We start from the raw sequence: 17,903 nt of genomic DNA, 5'->3' as shown, positions 1-17,903 counted from the left end.
GTCCATACAGCAGTTGTGTCAAGCATCTTTGCATACTTTCCCATTCTTTGGGATATTGGTGGGGGTGTTGATGAGAACAAAAACAGCTGTGACTGTCATGGAGGTGCGGCAGCTCTTCTCTGGGTGGGTACATCCAGCGGCAGCTCTTCTCTGGGTGGGTACATCCAGCGGCAGCTCTTCTCTGGGTGGGTACATCCAGACTAAAGATTATGTTCTAAAGAATAAGGGGGTGGGGCTACTTTGTTGGCTCAAGAGAACATCGTGTATATGAATAACTGTCTCCTTTAACAGAGACCAGAGGAACTAGATGGTGCCTGGCTACCAGACATTTTGAGCAGATTCTATCATTTATCCTGAACAGGAGAGAATTACAGAACAGATTTAAGATCTCATAGACTCTAGCCATGGGGAGGGTAGATGAGCCCTGAAACTATTGCCTAGAGATAAACCCTCAACCAAAACTATCCCCTGAAGACTTCTTAAAACTAAGCAATAGTTTAGCATAACTAGTAAAATAGATCTGCCTTGAACATTATACCCTTTAAAGAACTATATCTATATGGGGCAACAGCAGCTTAAAAGATAGAAACCAGGGCTTGGAGGTAGGGGAAGAAGTGGGTTCATGTTGACGAGGGAAGAAGCTCAGAAAAGAAGGATGAGCGTGGTTGCACAGCCGGTGTGGTCAGACCGCTAGATCATGCATGCAGAAACTATTGACTTGGCGCGCGTTTCACTGTGTATATGCACAACAACAAAAATAAATAACACTTTAATGGGAAGGGGGAAGAAAAGATTACTCGTAACTCCTGGGGTGGCCTTCATTTCTCGCTCACCACTGCAGGTCCTCCTGCTGCTAACGAGCATGCTCCTGGCAAGGGCTCATTTCTCTTGACAGTTACAGCTGCATGTAAGTTATTTCCGTTCCCCTTTCTCTCCACATTTAACCCTTAATGCCCACGTTCAAACTGTGCTTCCCTGCATTGCTCCGGAGGTTGAAAATGCTTCACGGCGAAGCGAAAGATATTTCTGAGGAAAAAGTAAAGAATTGAAGTTGGATTAATTTTTTTTTAATGGATGGTTCCTTTAGTCTTGGTTGTGTCTTTGTCTTTCTTATTTCTAAGTGGCATTATTTATTTATTTCTAATTGACATAAAATGTGTAGTTGATCAGTTGAATTATTTAGTTCATTATTGGATAATTAGAATTCCTGTCCTGGACATCTGTTTCTCTTACTTAGGCAACTCACCCAGTGGCACAAGGTTTCATTAAGTAATTAGCAGATGAGATGTAATTTCTTATGCAGACATAATGATGATCCTGTAGACCGCTATTTATTTCATTACCTTCTAATTAACACACTAAGTTGACTTGTGAGAAAGCGCTGAAGAATGGTGTGCTTCACGAAGAAGGTGATCAGTGATGCACCCTTTCCTGGGTGGCATGATTTGGAAGGTGGCCAAGAGTTAGGGAGCTCGTTTTCTTTCTCTCTCCGTGGTAGGGGACATCAGAGGGCACCAGAATGCCTTCTCGTCTAATAGAACATCCGCTGATGAAGGGTAAGCAGCATCTTCTAGCATGGGGCCATGTAGATGTATTCCTCAGTGGTGGCATTTAATGTTGTATCATCAGATACGATGGGAAATTAGAGAAGAGGTCAAGGCTAGGCTGGCTGCCTAACTTTTTGGGGGTGGGAGTGCTCCTCACCAAATGTGTTGTTTGGGTGATGATCACTTTATAAATTTGAGTGCCATGCTCCAACAAGAAAGATACGTTTGTAAAAGAACCACCAAAGGTTTTCTGTATACGTCATTCCCTTATTTGAAAGTAGTTGCCTTCTCCTTGCAGTAAAGGGCCGTTGTCCAATCAGGATAGCGTGCTGAGTGGATAGTCCGCATAGTTGATTCTTGGTGGGATAGACCCCAGTAGGAAAGAGCTTTGAATGTGAATGCTGCCTTTCCAGAGACACTCGCTTTCATCGACTGGAATAACAGAGGCCTTATCCTAAGGTCTAAGTGATCCTTTATACCCTCAAGATGTGCTGGCATCCTCTCTGGGCCTTCCAGAGCTCGACATTCTCAGTAAGAAGAAAAACAAACTGCCCTCCTCCCCATGTGGGACACACAGACACCATGCCAGCATAGGGGTGGCGGGGGAGTTCCTTAGAACAGTATTCCAGATTTGGGACCTTATCTCAGATCAAGCATGTGTATTGGTGTTAATGTTCTCTTCGTGTTACATAAGAACTTAAAAAAATCCAAGTAGGATTATTAATACAAATAGTGCCTTTGTTGTATTTTGTTGATGTATTTTTTAAAAGGCTCCCCCCCCCCCATTCTCCTCCCCAGAGGAATGTTTGGGTCATACAAGGTGGATTCCTCGTGTCTAAAAGCGTTGTAATCATCTACATTTAGATTGTTGCTTTCCTAGGGCAAGGGGGAGGGGGCTGTCATGTCTGTGGGAGCCTTAGTCACCCACAGACTGGCTCTGAATAGGTCCTCTCAACAGAGCTGGGAAATAAGTTGAACTTGTTTTCTGTGGTTTTCCTCAAAGGCCTTGTTCAATTGGTTTGTATTGGGGGAAATGTCATGTAGGACAAAGACTGAATGGAGCACGCCCTCTGGATATCAGTGCACAGTGCAGTTGAGTTGGGAAATGCTAAGCAGACGGTTCCTGTCTCAGTGTTGGGGCTAGCGGGCCCTCCTAGTGAAGGCTGCATCTTCCTCCCAAGAGGGAAGATGGGAGAAGGGCTGAGAGCCAGCAGGTGGCTGCTTCTCACTGGAGCCACTTACTTAAGACAGTCAGGAGGGCCTCAGAGAAGATCATTCCTGCAAGAGACCTTTGTGGAATTGTCGGCATGGAAGGTACACCAGTGACCAAAGCAGGCAAGCCGTCCGTCCTCCTGGAGCTCACGTGCTCCAGAGGTGCCCTATGAAAACATAAGTGCTGTGGAAGAATGTAAACCCGGTGTCCAGACAGGTTTTGTCAGTGGAATGGGGTGTCACTGAAAATGTGGCTTTAGAGAAAAAGCATAAACAAATGAGATTCCGTGTAGATGTCGGTGACCAGTATTCCAGGTAGAGGGAACAGAGGCTCTAAGGCTCTTAGAAGGATGATAATGAGATTAGTGTGGCTGGAGCAGAGGGGAAGTTACAAGAGACAAGGTAAGAGATCCTGGTGGAATAGAGAGGCTTGTGGTATTTAGACTTTCACTGTGAGGATGGGGAGCTATATTGGAGGATTTATGATCAGGGAAGTAACTTGACTCTAACTTGATTCTTAACGGGCTCACTTGGACTGCTTTGCGGTACATGACTGTGGTGGCATTTAAGAATGTAGCAGGGGTACCAGTTAAACAGATCGTTGTACTAGGTGGGTGAGATGGTGGTGGCTTGGACCAGGGTGGGAGTGATCATGATGCTGAGGAGTGGTGGGTTCTGGATGTATTTGAAGACTGTGTGGAGCTCCCCTTCCAGAGGTGGGTTAGTACCATTGACTCTGGAACCTTGGTAAGAGGTAGCTCCTCTGGCAGCAGTGGTGACTATTCAATCCCATAGCGCTGCCTTTGTTTTGAAAACAAGAGCCAGCTGGGGTGTGAACTTTTTTGCATTTTAGGTTTTATGTTGTTTTTTTTTAAGATTATGAAGATACAAATTGTCACATATTACATCTCCTTCTACCAGCCAATTTGGCACCAGCCATAGGGTTTTCGCGCCAGTTTCTCACTCAAACCCCCACCACACACACACACACACAATGGAGGCCTTAGGACAGACAGCCGCCATGGTAGACAAGCAGTAACTCCAGCACTTCAGAAGTTGGATCATTTTGCATTTTAAGACTTAGTTTTCACATGCTCAGTTTGGGAGAACAAAAGACGAGTAGCTTTACTAGAGACCGCAGATCACCAGTCAAACACTGGTGATATAGCCTTAGACAAGGTTCTGTTTCTAAGGAATTATAATCTAGTCGAATACCAACAAATCCCCAAGCAGAGTGAAGTGCTAGATCCCAATCCCCTTCCAGCTGGAATGGCCTCTGTGTACAGAGGATATTAAAAAGAACAACCAAGGACTGGTTTCTGTTACCATGCCCCGCCCTCCTCTCCAGGCGCAGGCCTAGCTTCTGTGTTAGAGGATTGTCCCATAAGGTGGTCACAGTGTGTGTCGTGGGGCCAGGCGCTCTTGCCCATACAGGTCTCGTTCCTGGGAAGGGGCTGCAGGTCAGCTGGGAGAGTGCCCGGCAGCCTGTGGATCAGCTGTGCTCTCCAGCCCAGGCGCTAGCCCTGACCCCCAGCTGTGTTGTTTTGGGCAGATTCACACTCGGAGAATGAGGCTTCACCCGTGAAACGGCCACGACTACTGGAGAATCCCGAACGGTCCGAGGAAAGCAGTCGGTCTAAACAGAAGAGTCGACGCCGGTGTTTCCAGTGCCAAACCAAACTGGAGCTGGTGCAGCAGGAATTGGGATCATGTCGCTGCGGTAAGCATCTCCCCTGGGGCACAGCGGGGACGGTGCCCTTGCCACACTGGCACCGTGTGTAAAGCATTCCTGAGAGGCCACAGTCCGCCCCCTACCCCCCAGCACCTCACTGGAGTGGAGTGGTGGGCCTCGAGCTTGAGACGACTAAACATCCTTCATTTTACCTCACACGGAGAGGGGGTGGGACTCTTGTACAGATTTCTTTGTTATGTTGTCACTGGTTACCTCAGTCAGCTTCTTGCCACCACCAGTGACGCCCCCGCTTTCCCATGGATGGCTTAGGTAGAAATTAGCCAGGCCAAATTAAACTCTGGAATGCATACCATAAACACTTGACATGAGTGTCTCACCATTGATGATAACTGAAAGCTTTCTCCTGTGCCCCTTACTTTCTTTGATCAACATGCATCTGGCCAGTGAACACCTGGAGGAACTGTAAAGCAGCCTGCCTTTGTGTGTTCTCCAGTGCCGTCCCAACACTTCAAATTGCTGCACAGGGATTTTTTTCTTTTTAAACTTTATACCTACCCACAGCAGAACAGAACTTAGGCCAATCCTTCCTCTCTCCTTGACCACATATATCATGTCATACCAGGAACAAAACTGTGTAGCTGCATTATTTTAGGCTGACTTACAGTTTTCCTGTCCCTGTGTTTATTTTCTCATCTGATAGCAAAGTATTAATAAAATTGTTCTGTGGCATAAAACTGCCCTCAGGTCAATTCTTGAGGTCTGGTTCTAGCCTCTTAGCACCTGGTGCCCCTCATCCTGAGGAGCTTTCTTGGGAAGTTTGCTTCTACTTGGGGGCAAGCATAGCTATCCCACAGGCCCTGGGAGTAGCAGCCCAGGACAAGATTGTGTTCCCTGCAGTGTAGCGTCTCAGTCACTGCAAGTCCTCCCATCTTCTAAAGAGACAGCCTGGGCTGCCTGTTAGAAATGAGAAGAAGGGTATCGCAGGAACTCCTGTTCCTGTCAGGTATGCTCGCTCGGGTGTGGGTGCTCAGCAAGATTGGAGTTGGCGAACAAAATCAACAGGTTCCACACAGGGGTCCAGGTGTCTGGTTTCCTTAGCTTGGCATGTATTTCTGCTATTAAATGCTTGTGGAAAAGTGCCGAGGAGGAGACCACGCTACGAGATGGGAGAGAGACTGCTGACCATTTCCCAGCTGGAGTTGCATTCATTGTGAGTCCTGGGAATGAAGAACCTTATTCCTGGGCTGCATCTTCGTCTGTGGGAGAGCCTGCCAGGTGATGGGTAGGGCAGGGAGACTGTGCCCAGCCAAGAAACCTCTGCCGCTTGATGGCTCACCACTTTCTGGCTGAGGTGTTTGGCTAATCTTTTGTAGTCTGCTCACTCGTGCTTTGGTCTTTATTTGAACTGTTGGAGAGTTGAACAGTTGGTTCTGTTGTCCGTGTTATGAAGCCTACCTTATTGCCTGCTGCCTTTACATTGCAGGCCTTTGGTTCTTAAATTAGAACCATGGGATTTTCTTCTATCTTACGTTCTTGTTTCTGTCTTGAGAGTAATCGAATCCTGGGCATTACACAGGATTTGCCACAGTGGATCAAGCAATTGGTCCATCAAGTATGCTGTCTGGCCTCCAGCAGTGGCTAATCCCACCTCTCCTTGTCAAGCAAGCATGAGAGTCCTCAATTTAGTGCTGTAAGACCCAGCAGTGTTGTAACCAAGTCTCCCAGTGTACTCTTCAGCTTTGATGCAAACCACCTCGTTTCCGAAGGTCTTAGTGCCCAGCTGGAAGAATCTAGAAATGCACGTTAGATTATGTCATTGCTCCTAAGCAAAGCCGCCTGGGCAGCCTGTGGTAAGTGCAGATTACTCTGCTGCGCTCGACACCCTCTTGCAGAGGCTGCATGTCTAGTTCCCTGTTACCTTGGGTTCACTATAGACATATTTTCTTTTTAAGCAATCTAGCATGTAGTCCCTTTGCTTATGCCCTGATTCTCAGGGTCTGCTCCTTAGGGAGACTTGACTTTTCTGCTGGGGAAGATTTAAAAAAAAAAAAAAAAAGTCTGTCTCTAGTCTCTCCTGATGTAACCTTCCCAGAGACAGCTGGGAGTTCAATTTGTCCTACCGAGAGCATTGCACTTACATGCCATGAAAAAATGACCGACCCTACTGCTGCACTTTAAAAGATGAAGGGCGGCAGTGGGGACGTGCAGCTCTGGAGCTGCCTCTGACAAATGGCTCTTGTGTGCCTGCTGCCTGTCTGCTCCATGGGTCTCTCTAGGACAGGAGGAGATGTGCAGCTGTTTGCACGAGGTTGCACAGAGTGCCGGGAGACAGTAACTGCCCTGGAAGGGGTGACAGGATGGAGGCACACAATCATTTACTACTCCAAGTAAAGATTCAGAAAGGTAGTTTGAGCTCATACAGAACTCTCCATTGGAGGAAATCGTGTGTGTGTGTGTGTGTGTGTGTGTGTGTGTGTGTGTGTGTGTGTGTGTGTGTGTGTGTGTGTCTTTCCCCCACAATCCCCCCCCCCCAACTTCCCTTCCACTCTATACAGGTTATTAACTGCTGACAAGAAATTCACATCTCATAAATAATGCTTAAGAGCCATTGCTATATAAATTGAATGTGTTATGAATTGTGATGGGCCTTTTTGTAGCATTCGATGCCTAGAGCAGGAAGAACAGAGGATGTCATTTTCATTAATTTCTAATGAGGTGCCAATTAAAGGCAGGGAAGATGCTCTAAAGGGAAGAGTGGCCAAGCTCCCCTGAATCTTCCACCCCGGGGCTGTCATCCAAACACTGCCAGAGCTGCCTTCTCTGAAAATTCCATTAACTTACAGTCTCATCGAGAGCACACACAGACACATTCAGCTTCCCTCTGATCTTCAAAAGAGCAATTTGTAAAGCGAGTTCTGAGCCTTCGCACATGCACATAGGGAGTGGAGTAGAGGTGATAGGAATTGTTAATTGCCAAGACACTCCCTGAGCTTTCACTGGAGGTGAATTTTGAAGAGGAAGTCTCCTCTGCCTCGCTGTGACTAGCTAACCTTTAAATCAACAATACCAAAGTAGCACTCGTTTCCTGTGAAACCTTCCAATTAGAACACAGCTCATGGTGAGGCTGGGTTGATACCTTGAATCCTAGAGCATCCTCAACAGTTTAACTTCTCAAGATAGAGAAACTGTATTGCATAAAAATGGATTTATTTGTTTCATTTTCTACTCAGTAGGCCAGTTGATCAGCTCATTCTCATGACAGGAGCCTTCCTTCCCCAGTTGCCACCGAGAGGCTGTTTCTTTAAAATCTGACCATCCTCCTCACACCTAGACCACACACATCACAGGCCATGGTGGCTGTGTTCTCTGAGTCAGACCTTCATGGTACACACAGCAGAGACTTTTCATGATCACGGAATGTATTTTTAAACACCAGCTTAAGAGTTTGCATACGTTAGTCACTGCGTATTTTCAGTTGATAAGTAACTGAACCAGTTGTGAACAGATAGGCTCTTCTTTGGGACAGCATGCTTTTCCTAACCACCTTTATTGCTTTCAAGATACATTTTCTATTCCACTAAAAACTCAGAGTGATGCTTTGCTGGCGCCTTAGGAGTACTTTATCATCTCCACATTCCTCGGTGGTCATTTCTGCCTTACCATTTACTGTCTGCACTTATTGACACAGGACTATTCAGAAAGCATTTTTCTAGATTTCATGGAGGATGTGCCTGAAAACATCTCTAGAAGCGCATAGTCTTCATCAGTGATTCTCGAGCACAAGTACACCAGAGTTTTCTGGAGGGCTTGCTGAGACCATGGTGGTGGTGGTGTAGGTCTGGGGTTAGCCGGAGAATGTGCACTCCTGACAAACGCCCAGATGACGTTGATGCTGTTGCTCCGAGATCACACGCCACACCCTGAAAACCCGCTGCTCAAGGCAGCTGTCAGTCCTGGACAGCTTTTTAAAGGAGGGGGTCTGAGGGCCTACCCTGAACAATGACATTAGCGAGATGGTCATGTACTGTGACGGTGCTTATTGTGTTTGAGATGAAAGTGTACATAGCAAATCAATGCTGATGCACAACTTTGTTATGTGCTATTTGTTGCTATCCCTCCAATGTGTCTGCTCGCTCTTGTTCTACAGTGCACCCATGTCCATTCATCCAGTCTCCCTGCCCCGCCCTGCCTTCTCAGCTTTGGTTTGGGTAAATTGTTGCTCTTTGGGTTTTGAATAGTCCATTGTTCCAAGGAGTACATACATCCTTCATTGCGTCACTATTTCTGGCTTCAGAGGGAGTCTGGAGTGTTTGAGTTTTGAGTTCGAAGGTTGTCTTAGGGGCGCCAGTCCTGAGGGTTCCTCTCACACTCAGTAACAAGTTTAAGCTTGTCCACTTTTAAAATTTTTGTTGGCCATTTTTACTTAACTTTGGCTAATACCTTCTGTCGTCCTGGTCAGCATTGGATGGCAGTAGTAGCCAGACACCATCTAGTACATCTGATCTCAGTTTAGAGACCCGTGGTTCCTGTGGGCTTGTTAGCCCTTTGAACGAATAACATCCTCGAGTCTTGCGTTTTCTTCCCTCTCCTTTGCTCCAGGTGGGAAGAAACCAAGAGTCGCTTCTTAGATGGCCACTTGTAAGCTTTTAAGACCCTCGGTGCTCCTGTCACCAGACTAAGTTGTAGACTGTTGTCTTTATGAACTCTGTTTGCCAATTGATGTACGTGCCCCATGTGATTGCCCTTAGCTTTCGAGTCTAGTAGTTCAGCCCTGAGGTCTGAGTAGTGTTTATAACTGTGTGGATGTATTCCCGTATGACCTCCCTCACCTGTTTAGCATACACACACACACACACATATATATTTACTTTCTGTGTATCTACTCAAATTATTGTTACTGCCAGAGTTGAAGGATTGTTTCTGTGCTAGCCTTGACCTTTAGTTGACCTTATTTTTGCTTCCCTTGCATCCTCTTTCTTTACATTGGTCATGGTCAAGCTGTGCTGACTCCCCTGTGTTGTGTATTGCCTGACCCTTCACCGTAATTAACACTTTCTGTGTTACCTAGTTAGTGAGTCATTCTTCTTCCCCCGCTCATCTGCAATACCCACCACAGAATGTGGGCTTTCTGTGTGTAAATCTGCATAGTGGTCAAAGATTGAGTAGAAAATACAGGGAGCTTTTAGTGTGTCATCTCCTCTTCCACTCCCCAGAGCTTCCCGTTACAGGAAAAGCTGTGAATGACAGAAACCTATGAAGGAAAGAAAACCAAAATATTTTCCTCTGATAGTAATAGAAAAGTCTTGTCTCGCAGGTTTTGTTTTATTAGCATCTTGGTGTGGCACCCGCTTTTTATAATTGGTGAAGCAATTATGCATGATTATTAACTAGAGCCCAGTTTCCCTTAGTGTCAACTGACGGTGCACAGCCCTGTCGCTTTTGACAAGCGTACACTGGTGTGCTCCACCATTATCACAGTGTCCCAAAGGGCTTCTCTGTGTGTTGCGTCACTGTTTGTCCCTCGCCACTTGCCCTGCCCCTTCCTCCCTGGCAGCCACAGATCTCCGTGCTCGCCCTGCCACAGTGCCTTTTCCCGAATGTCTTGTAGTTGGCATTTTAAAACGCGTGGCCTTGTCAGGAAAGTACCTTTCACTTAGCAACATGACCTTAAGGTTCGCCCATGGATTTTGAGGGTTGATAATTCACTTCTTTTTATCCCTGAATAATTTTCCATTATGAATGTACTGCAGTTTATTTATCCATTCACCTACTGAAGGACATTCCGGTTGCTTCTGAGTTGTGATTTTGAATAAAGCTTCTATAAATATTCATGTGCAGGTGTCTGTGTGGACATAATTTTCAACTTGTTTGAGTAAATTCTTAACCTAAAAAATGATCATTTGAGGTTTTGGTGAGTTACACAGGATGCTGGGTTCCCACTTGACAGTTTCCACACAAAGTATTTGGTGACATTAATTAAATTGTTCGCAGTATGTCCGTGTTCTCTGTCATTGGGCACTCTAGTCTCCCTGCCCCTGTGCTCTCGTAGTCACGTCATGGCAGTGTTGGCCTTTAGCTCTAATAGGAAGTGTCCATTAGGTTTTTGTGCGACAGTATGCTGAGCGGTTGGGGATAGTTTCACTTCAGAGTTGTAAGGATGTCTCTGGGTGAGGCTCTCAGGACACCCTCTAGTCTCCAGTGGTCCAGTGTGTCTGGTCTGTTAATGTCAGCATTTGGAGTGGTTTCATACCTTCTCTCATTCTGCACAGGGCTTGTCCGAGCAGTGAGCGGTCGGTAGGCCGTCGCTGGGCCCCATCTTTGCTCTGGCTCTTGGAGTGGAGGTCATGGTGTCCAGAGGCCGTCGGCCTCAAGACTGGCTTCTCCTTTCAGATTTGGTTACCAGCTTGCTCTCTGTGCTCCTGATGAGTAGACACCAACGGATGCATCTTTGATGATGGCTCAAAGTGTGAATAGGCACCTCCTCACTAGAATGTAAAACTTGCATTTTGTGAATTGTATTGTGCCATTTGACTATGCTTTCCCAAGAGAAGATGGGTTTTAAGCCTTCATCCCTAAAAACACCAGTCTTGGGAGTTGTTTGGTTATATCTAAGGAGTAATATATAGTTGTATCATCAATGAATATATATGCCAGGACATACACATCTGTATTTATACATACATACATACATACATACATACAGGTACTTCTAAAAGTTTTTACATAATGTAAACACTAGAGTCTACTGGTATACCTGCCCATACAGGTATGAGTGATCATACACTCATCTTTTGCTCTTCGGTGTTAATTCCATCTTATATATGTCGTCTTTAGTGCAATACACGCATAGGCCCGTGATTGTTGACTGGGTGGACTTGTTACCTATTTCTGCCATACTGTCTTCCAAAATGACTGCCATTTTCCATTCCCACCAACAGTAGATGTGAGCTCCTGTTGCTCTGTATCATCACCAGCATTAATCATTCTAATAAGTTTTATACGGGGCTCTGGTAGCTCTGTGGGTTAGGTGTTCCTTTGCTAGCCACAGGATTGATGGTTCAAACCCACCAGCCACTATATGGGAAAAAGTTGAGGCTGTCTACTCCTATCAAGTTGTGCAGTCTCAGCGCCTCTCTCTAGAGTTGATAGGGTCAGTTGACTTGATGATAGCGAGTTTGGTGAGGGGCTTTTGGGGAATAGGTGTAGGTAGTGGTATCTCATTTTAACATCTTAATGATGCAATGCTGAGCATAGGTTGATTTCCCATCGGTGTGTGGGGGGGTGGGGGTAGTGTGAGCAAGAGAGAGAGAGACAGACACATATATGTGGTTAACACTTTTGTCTACTTTTTGTTGGGCATTTTTAAGTTGAATTCTAAATTTTGAAAGCTTTTTTAAAAAAATAGTGTCTGAGCCCTAATATAAACAATTGTCAGAAAAGGTTCCCAGGTATTGTTTCAAATTTTTCATGTGGAAAAAATTTTTTTCTTGAACCATTTGTGAGTGAGTTGAAAATATCATGAGCTTTTACCCCCTATGTTCTTCGGTGAATATTTATTTAAAAATAGAAAATTACCCAAACCCACGGCCTCTGAATTGATTTGATCCATAGCACTCTACATAGGGTCCCTGGGGCTATAAGTCTTTACAAGAGCAGACAGCCTCATCTTTCTTCCTCAGAGAAGTTCATAGGTTTGAACCACCAACCTCGCAGTTAGCAATACAGTGCTTTCCCATCTTTCCTTAAGAATAGGGATGCTGTTTCCATTACCCAAGCAGGTATCAACCTCAGGAAATGTAACCCTGCAAGTGTTATGTTCAAACATTCAGTACTTGTACTGAATCTAGTCTGCATTCCAGTTTTGTTAGCTCCCTCAGTAGCACCCTTCATGAAAGGACAGTTCCCTCTGGCACAGCATCCCGTCCACAACCAGCTCTGACACCCAGTTGTTAGGTCTCCTTAGACTCTTCCCGTGTAACATTTTTACAGTTGTTGTAAGTCTTTTTTGATACCTGTAGTTTTGGAGAATATAGTCACTCTACTACATAGATTCCCAAACTTCTTTGACCTACTCCCCCCATTTTAAAAAGAAAGTTATTCAATGTCACCCAGCAATTAAAAACGTGTAGTATAACCTATAATCCAGTTTATGACGTAGATCTCTAATTTTGCAGGTGGGGATATCTATTTCAGGAAACACTGCTCTACTACCTCCTCCCATATTTCAAACCAGAGTTTTATTTTTAAATGGAATACTCTTCATCTAGAATTTGTCTTATTTATACCTGACGAGAACACTGTATAATGATGTGTATCTTTCTCAGAGTATTAACATTGAGGGGCATAAATGTCCGCTCGCTACTCACTCTGTGGACTTTGATCATCTACCTAGTCAAGGGTTTGTCCGCTCACCTCAAAGGGTTTGTCCAGACCGTTTGCCACCAAGTCAGCTCTGACTTACAGCCACATTCTAGGAGCAGAGCTGCTTTGAAGGGTGTCCATGGCTGTAGATCTCTATGAGGATGGGCAGCTTCATCTTTTTGCCTACAGAGTGGCTGGTGGGTTTGAACTACCAGCCTTGTGACTTAGCAGCCCAACCCTTAACCTGCGCCGCCACCCAGGACTCCACTATATAGTAAACTATACACCCCCCTTGCAGGGAAAAGTTGAAGACCATGAAAGCAGCCTGTTAGCCATCGGTGTTTCCCCCTAAATTTTGCATCCACTGCTGATTCTTGCTTGAGCCCACCTTAACTGTGATTTTTGCAAAATGATGACTTCTAACTCTCACACTTGCCCTACATTTATCATGTGACATTCAGCATTCTCCTGGAAGTGCGAGACCTCCCTTCTCCGCTTGCTTATTTGCATATATATTATTGGTACAGACTCGTGGGTCCTTATTATTTTCAGTAATTTGTGAACATCACTCTACTTAATTATTTTGGTGTTCAAATTATTCCCGTCTTAACCTGTGTGCGCTCCTTCGAGTTTGCTCCTGCATCCTTGACTTTCAACTTATGTTCCAAATACATCTTGTACATACCTTATTTCAGTCTTGGAACCAGCCACATTTCAAATCTCCTGAAGTTGATTTGAATGTGAGGCCCATGTGGAAATTTATGAAGATGTTAAGGATTGTGGGGCTTTGGTTTACAGTATTGTTTGTTTTAAAAAACATTTTATTAGGACTCATACAACTCTTATCACAATCCATACATATACATACATCAATTGTATAAAGCACATCTGTACATTCTTTGCCCTCATCATTTTCAAAGCATTTGCTCTCCACTTAAGCCCTTTACATCAGGTCCTCTTTTTCCCCCTCCCTCCCCGCTCCCCACTTCCTCATGAGCCCTTGATAATTTATAAATTATTATTTTGTCATATCTTGCCCTATCCGGTGTCTCCCTTCACCCCCTTTCTCTGCTGTCTGTCCCCCAGGGAGGAAGTCACATGTAGATCCTTGTAATCAGTTCCCTCTTTCCAACCCACTCACCCTCTACCCTCCCAGTATCGCCACTCACACCCTTGGTCTTGAAGGTATCATCCGCCCTGGATTCCCTGTGCCTCCAGCTCCTATCTGCACCAGTGTACAACCTCTGTTCTATCCAGTCTTGCGAGGTAGAATTCAGATCATGGTGGGCGGGGGGGGGGGGGGAGCATTTAGGAACTGGAGGAAAACTGTATTCTTACAGTGGTTTTGAGAAAAGATCAGTATGATCTAATTTGACTTTTCTTCTTTTCTTAAAAATGTGTAGCAGGCATGAAAGCCAGGGATACCTTATTGGGAACTGATTGACTAAGTGCCAAGGAATCTGTATGCGGCACCCCTATTGCCATCATCACCGCAGCGTGTATCACATTAAATAGACCGTAATGGACTAACATTCCAGTGTGGAGAGGGAGCAGTGGTCTTTCTCCACCACATTGGTGTGCAGAGTTCTAGAAACCCCTGCTATCCAGGAAAATATTAAGGATCTTTATTATTACCCACACTGATTTGGGTGGCTTTGTCATAACTGCCATGAAGTAGAGTTCACACTCTGCTTTAAGAGCTCCTGTTTGAGGAAAATTAAACAAAAGAACTAGGAGGCAAAAGACGTTCATAGAGGTATAAATATAGGCATATACATAAGGATATGAATATATAGCTATAGGGAATACATCTATGTACATATATTTATATGTCAAGTATTAAGGTAGGAGATGGACATTGGGTCTCTACTCAAGTACTCCCTCAACACAGGAACACTTTGTTCTAATAACCTGGCATTCTGTGATGCTCGCCTTCCAGACACGATCGCTGTATACAAAATGGGTGCCTAAGCAACTGTGGTAAAGAAAGCTGATGGTGCCCAGCTATAAGAAGATATAGCGTCTGAGCTCTTAAAGGCTCGAAGTTAAACAAGCAGCCATCTAGCAGGGAAAGCAACAAGGCTGACATGAAAGAAGTATTCCAGCCTGTGTGATCATGAGGTGTCTACGGGATCAGGCATCAGAAGAGCCCAAACAAACAATCACGCCAATGCAAATGAGATGGGTCAGAGTGGAGACCCAAAGTCCATCTGCAGACAATTGGACATCCCCTCACAGAAGGATCACAAAGAAGGGGCAAGTCAGCCAGGGTGCAGTTTAGCACCAACAAAACACATAACATTATTCTAGTTTTTTAATGTTTCCCCCTCCCTACTATCATGACCTGACCCCAGTTCTACCCTAAAAATCTGGCTAAACCAGAGCATGTACACAGGTACAGATAAGAGCTCTCGGCACATGGGATCGAGGCAGATAAATCTCTCAGAAACAGTCATGGGAGTCGTGACACCCAGAGGGTAGGAGGAGAAAGGGAGAACCCATCACAATGCTCAACATATAAATCCCCTCTCCCCCTCACCAGGTGTGTGTTTGTGCGTGCGCGCGCGCACACACACCAGAAACATTGGTGAAGGGAGACAGCAAATGGTGTAAGATATGAATATAATAATTTATCAAGGGGTCACAAGGGTGGGATGAGGGAGAAAAGAACTGATAGCAAGGGCTCTAGTAGAAAGAAAATGTTTTGAAAATGATGATGGCAACATATGCACAAATGTGCTTGATACAATTGATGTATGGATTGTTATACGAGCTGTAAGATCCCCCAATAAAATTATTTATTTTAAAAAAGAAAGAAAACGACACACTAAAAACAACCAAGAGCTCCTGTTTTCACGGCGTCTCTAGTGTCCCTAAGAACAGTTGCTGGGGCATATGGTATCCGAGGCTCAAAGAAGGGAGAAGGCGGGTGTCCTGCCCACCCTCCCCCAAGCAAACCCATTTTGAAGAAAGTTATTGTATATGTGAAAGCTGAAGATAATTGGGGACCCTGAGGTTTGGTACTGTCTCCCTTTTACGCTCACTCTGCTTTTACCCAGCAAGAGTGCGCGCTCTCCCCTCCCCTCCCCCCCCTCCCCTCTCTCTCTCTCTCTCTCTCTCTCTCTCTCTCTCTCTCTCTCTCTCTCTCTCTCTCTCTCTCTCTCTCTCTCTCTCTCTCTCTCTCTCTCGTCCCTATTAACCCTTAGTCTCTGGGAGTTCTAGTCTAAAACCAAGCAGATTAGACTTTCTGCCACCCCTCTGTAATTTGCAAATTGAGGTGTTAGAGCAAAACAAATTAGACCTTTTACTGAGCGCATGTATTTAGCCCCTTCGAGCAGCAATGTCCCAGAGATCAACCTCCCATCTTCTCTTCTGACAAGAGTTGTGGGTTGATAGCAAAACAGGAAGAACTCCTCCCTCTTCCCAGGAAAGGAGCTTCAGAGAGAGCCTTAAAAGACAGCACACTGAGCACATCTGCTGATGTGGGTGCCACAGCCCCATTTGCACCTCCCCATCTGAATGTAGACCTGCACGGTTTCTATCGTCCATTTCTAGTAACAGCAGTAGCACAATACTAGTTTTGTCAAGGCATTTTGAACAAATTGAATTCCCTGCTTAGAAGACTGCTTTATGGGGACTAAAATGGATCACTGTAAAAAGGAAATGAGTTGTTATTGATGTTTAAAATTTTCAGTTCTGGTAATACATAGTTACAGTTTTTTACACAGTGGAATTTTTTTTTACAGTGGAATTTTTTTTACAGCTTTTTTCCTTTCTTTTAAGGCATACTTTGTGTAACACCTTACAGTTTAATAAGTTTTAATAAATTTATGTAAGCTGACTATCAAATCCAAACTTTAGGACACCTTCATCGTCTGGAAAGTTCCTTAATGTCCCTTTCATTCTCCCCGCCCCGCCCCCCCAAATTCCCTGACTGAAGGCCCAGGCGGCCACAGACCTGACTGGTTGCTATCTGTATTTCTATAGCTGACTTGTTTTTTCTTTTGTAGAACTTAATGTCAAATTCATACAGTAGGTAGTCTTTAGCATATTGTTTTGAGCCCACCCTCCTTGTTGAAGCTCAGAGTCCGTTCCTTTTTACCAGGTTTTGATGATGGGCGTTTGGGGTGGTTGGAGTTGCGAGCTGCTGCAAACATTCATGTACAAGCCGTTTCATGCACATGGTTTAGCAGTGTGCTCTTGGTAAACAGACATGTAGTGTTTTAAGAAACTGTCTTTCCCAGCATGGCTTACACCATTGGACATCACTGTCGGCGGTATATAGTGATCATGTGGCTCCTTTGCTATTACTGTTGTGCATTACTTTGATTTTCTTAGGTTGAGCTTCACTTGCATTCCTGTGATAGAGCTCATTGGACTATTATATGGCGAGTGTTTTGTTGAATTTTGTGTTTATAATCAGTCACAAAGGATATTGGTTTGTATTTTCTTGTGGACAGTGATGGCCTCATAGAATGAATTAGGTGCTTTTCCCTTCTCTTCAATTACGGAAGCTTGAGTGTTCAGTAGAATTATTCAGTGAAGCCATCCAGTCCAAGACATTATTTGTTGGTAGGTTTTTGATTACTGATGGAATCACTTCTCCGTGGGGATTTTCTATTCCTTCTGGCGTCAATTTAGGTCATTTGTGTGTCACCAGGGGTTTGTCCGTTTTACCATCGTGACCTTAGAGGACACCGTGTAACTGCTGCTGTGGGTTTCGGAGACTGCAAACCTGTACGGAAATCGAAAGCCTCATTGGTCTCCCATGTATTGAAGTGGCTGTTTGTTAAAGAGCTGTCTGTCTCTCCCTTCAGTTTGTTACTGTGTTTCTGTAACTGTGATGTTAGGCTGCTGTATATATGTAAATGTATATATACATTTATAATCATTTCATCTCTTTGAAAAGTTTCATTGGCACTTAATCCACTTATCACACGATCCAATAGGTCAGTCATATCAAGAAGAATTGTACAGTCATTACCACAATCAATTTCAGATCATTTTCTTTGTCCCCCCCCCCCATGATTTAAATTGCCTTTAAAATGAGTTGTGTAATCATCTTCAGTTCTAGTGCTCACTCACTCTTC

General features: G+C 44.7%; 1 protein-coding gene across 2 annotated transcripts in view; it reads left to right on the top strand.

Annotated features, from left to right (window-relative positions):
* The window catches only part of ZFAND3 (zinc finger AN1-type containing 3), a 329,882-nt gene that overhangs the window by 286,042 nt on the left and 25,937 nt on the right, over positions 1 to 17,903 (top strand). For both annotated transcript variants that reach the window (XM_075555169.1, XM_075555168.1), the window contains one exon: positions 4,312 to 4,479. In XM_075555169.1, the coding sequence (XP_075411284.1) occupies positions 4,312 to 4,479 (168 nt within the window). The remainder of the gene's footprint in view (positions 1 to 4,311; positions 4,480 to 17,903) is intronic.

The sequence above is a fragment of the Tenrec ecaudatus genome, chromosome 7 (assembly GCF_050624435.1).
Source record: "Tenrec ecaudatus isolate mTenEca1 chromosome 7, mTenEca1.hap1, whole genome shotgun sequence".
NCBI classification, from domain to species: Eukaryota; Metazoa; Chordata; class Mammalia; order Afrosoricida; family Tenrecidae; genus Tenrec; species Tenrec ecaudatus.
The sequence above is the reverse complement of the archived record's forward strand: the minus strand, read 5'-3'. Positions and strand labels throughout refer to the sequence as shown.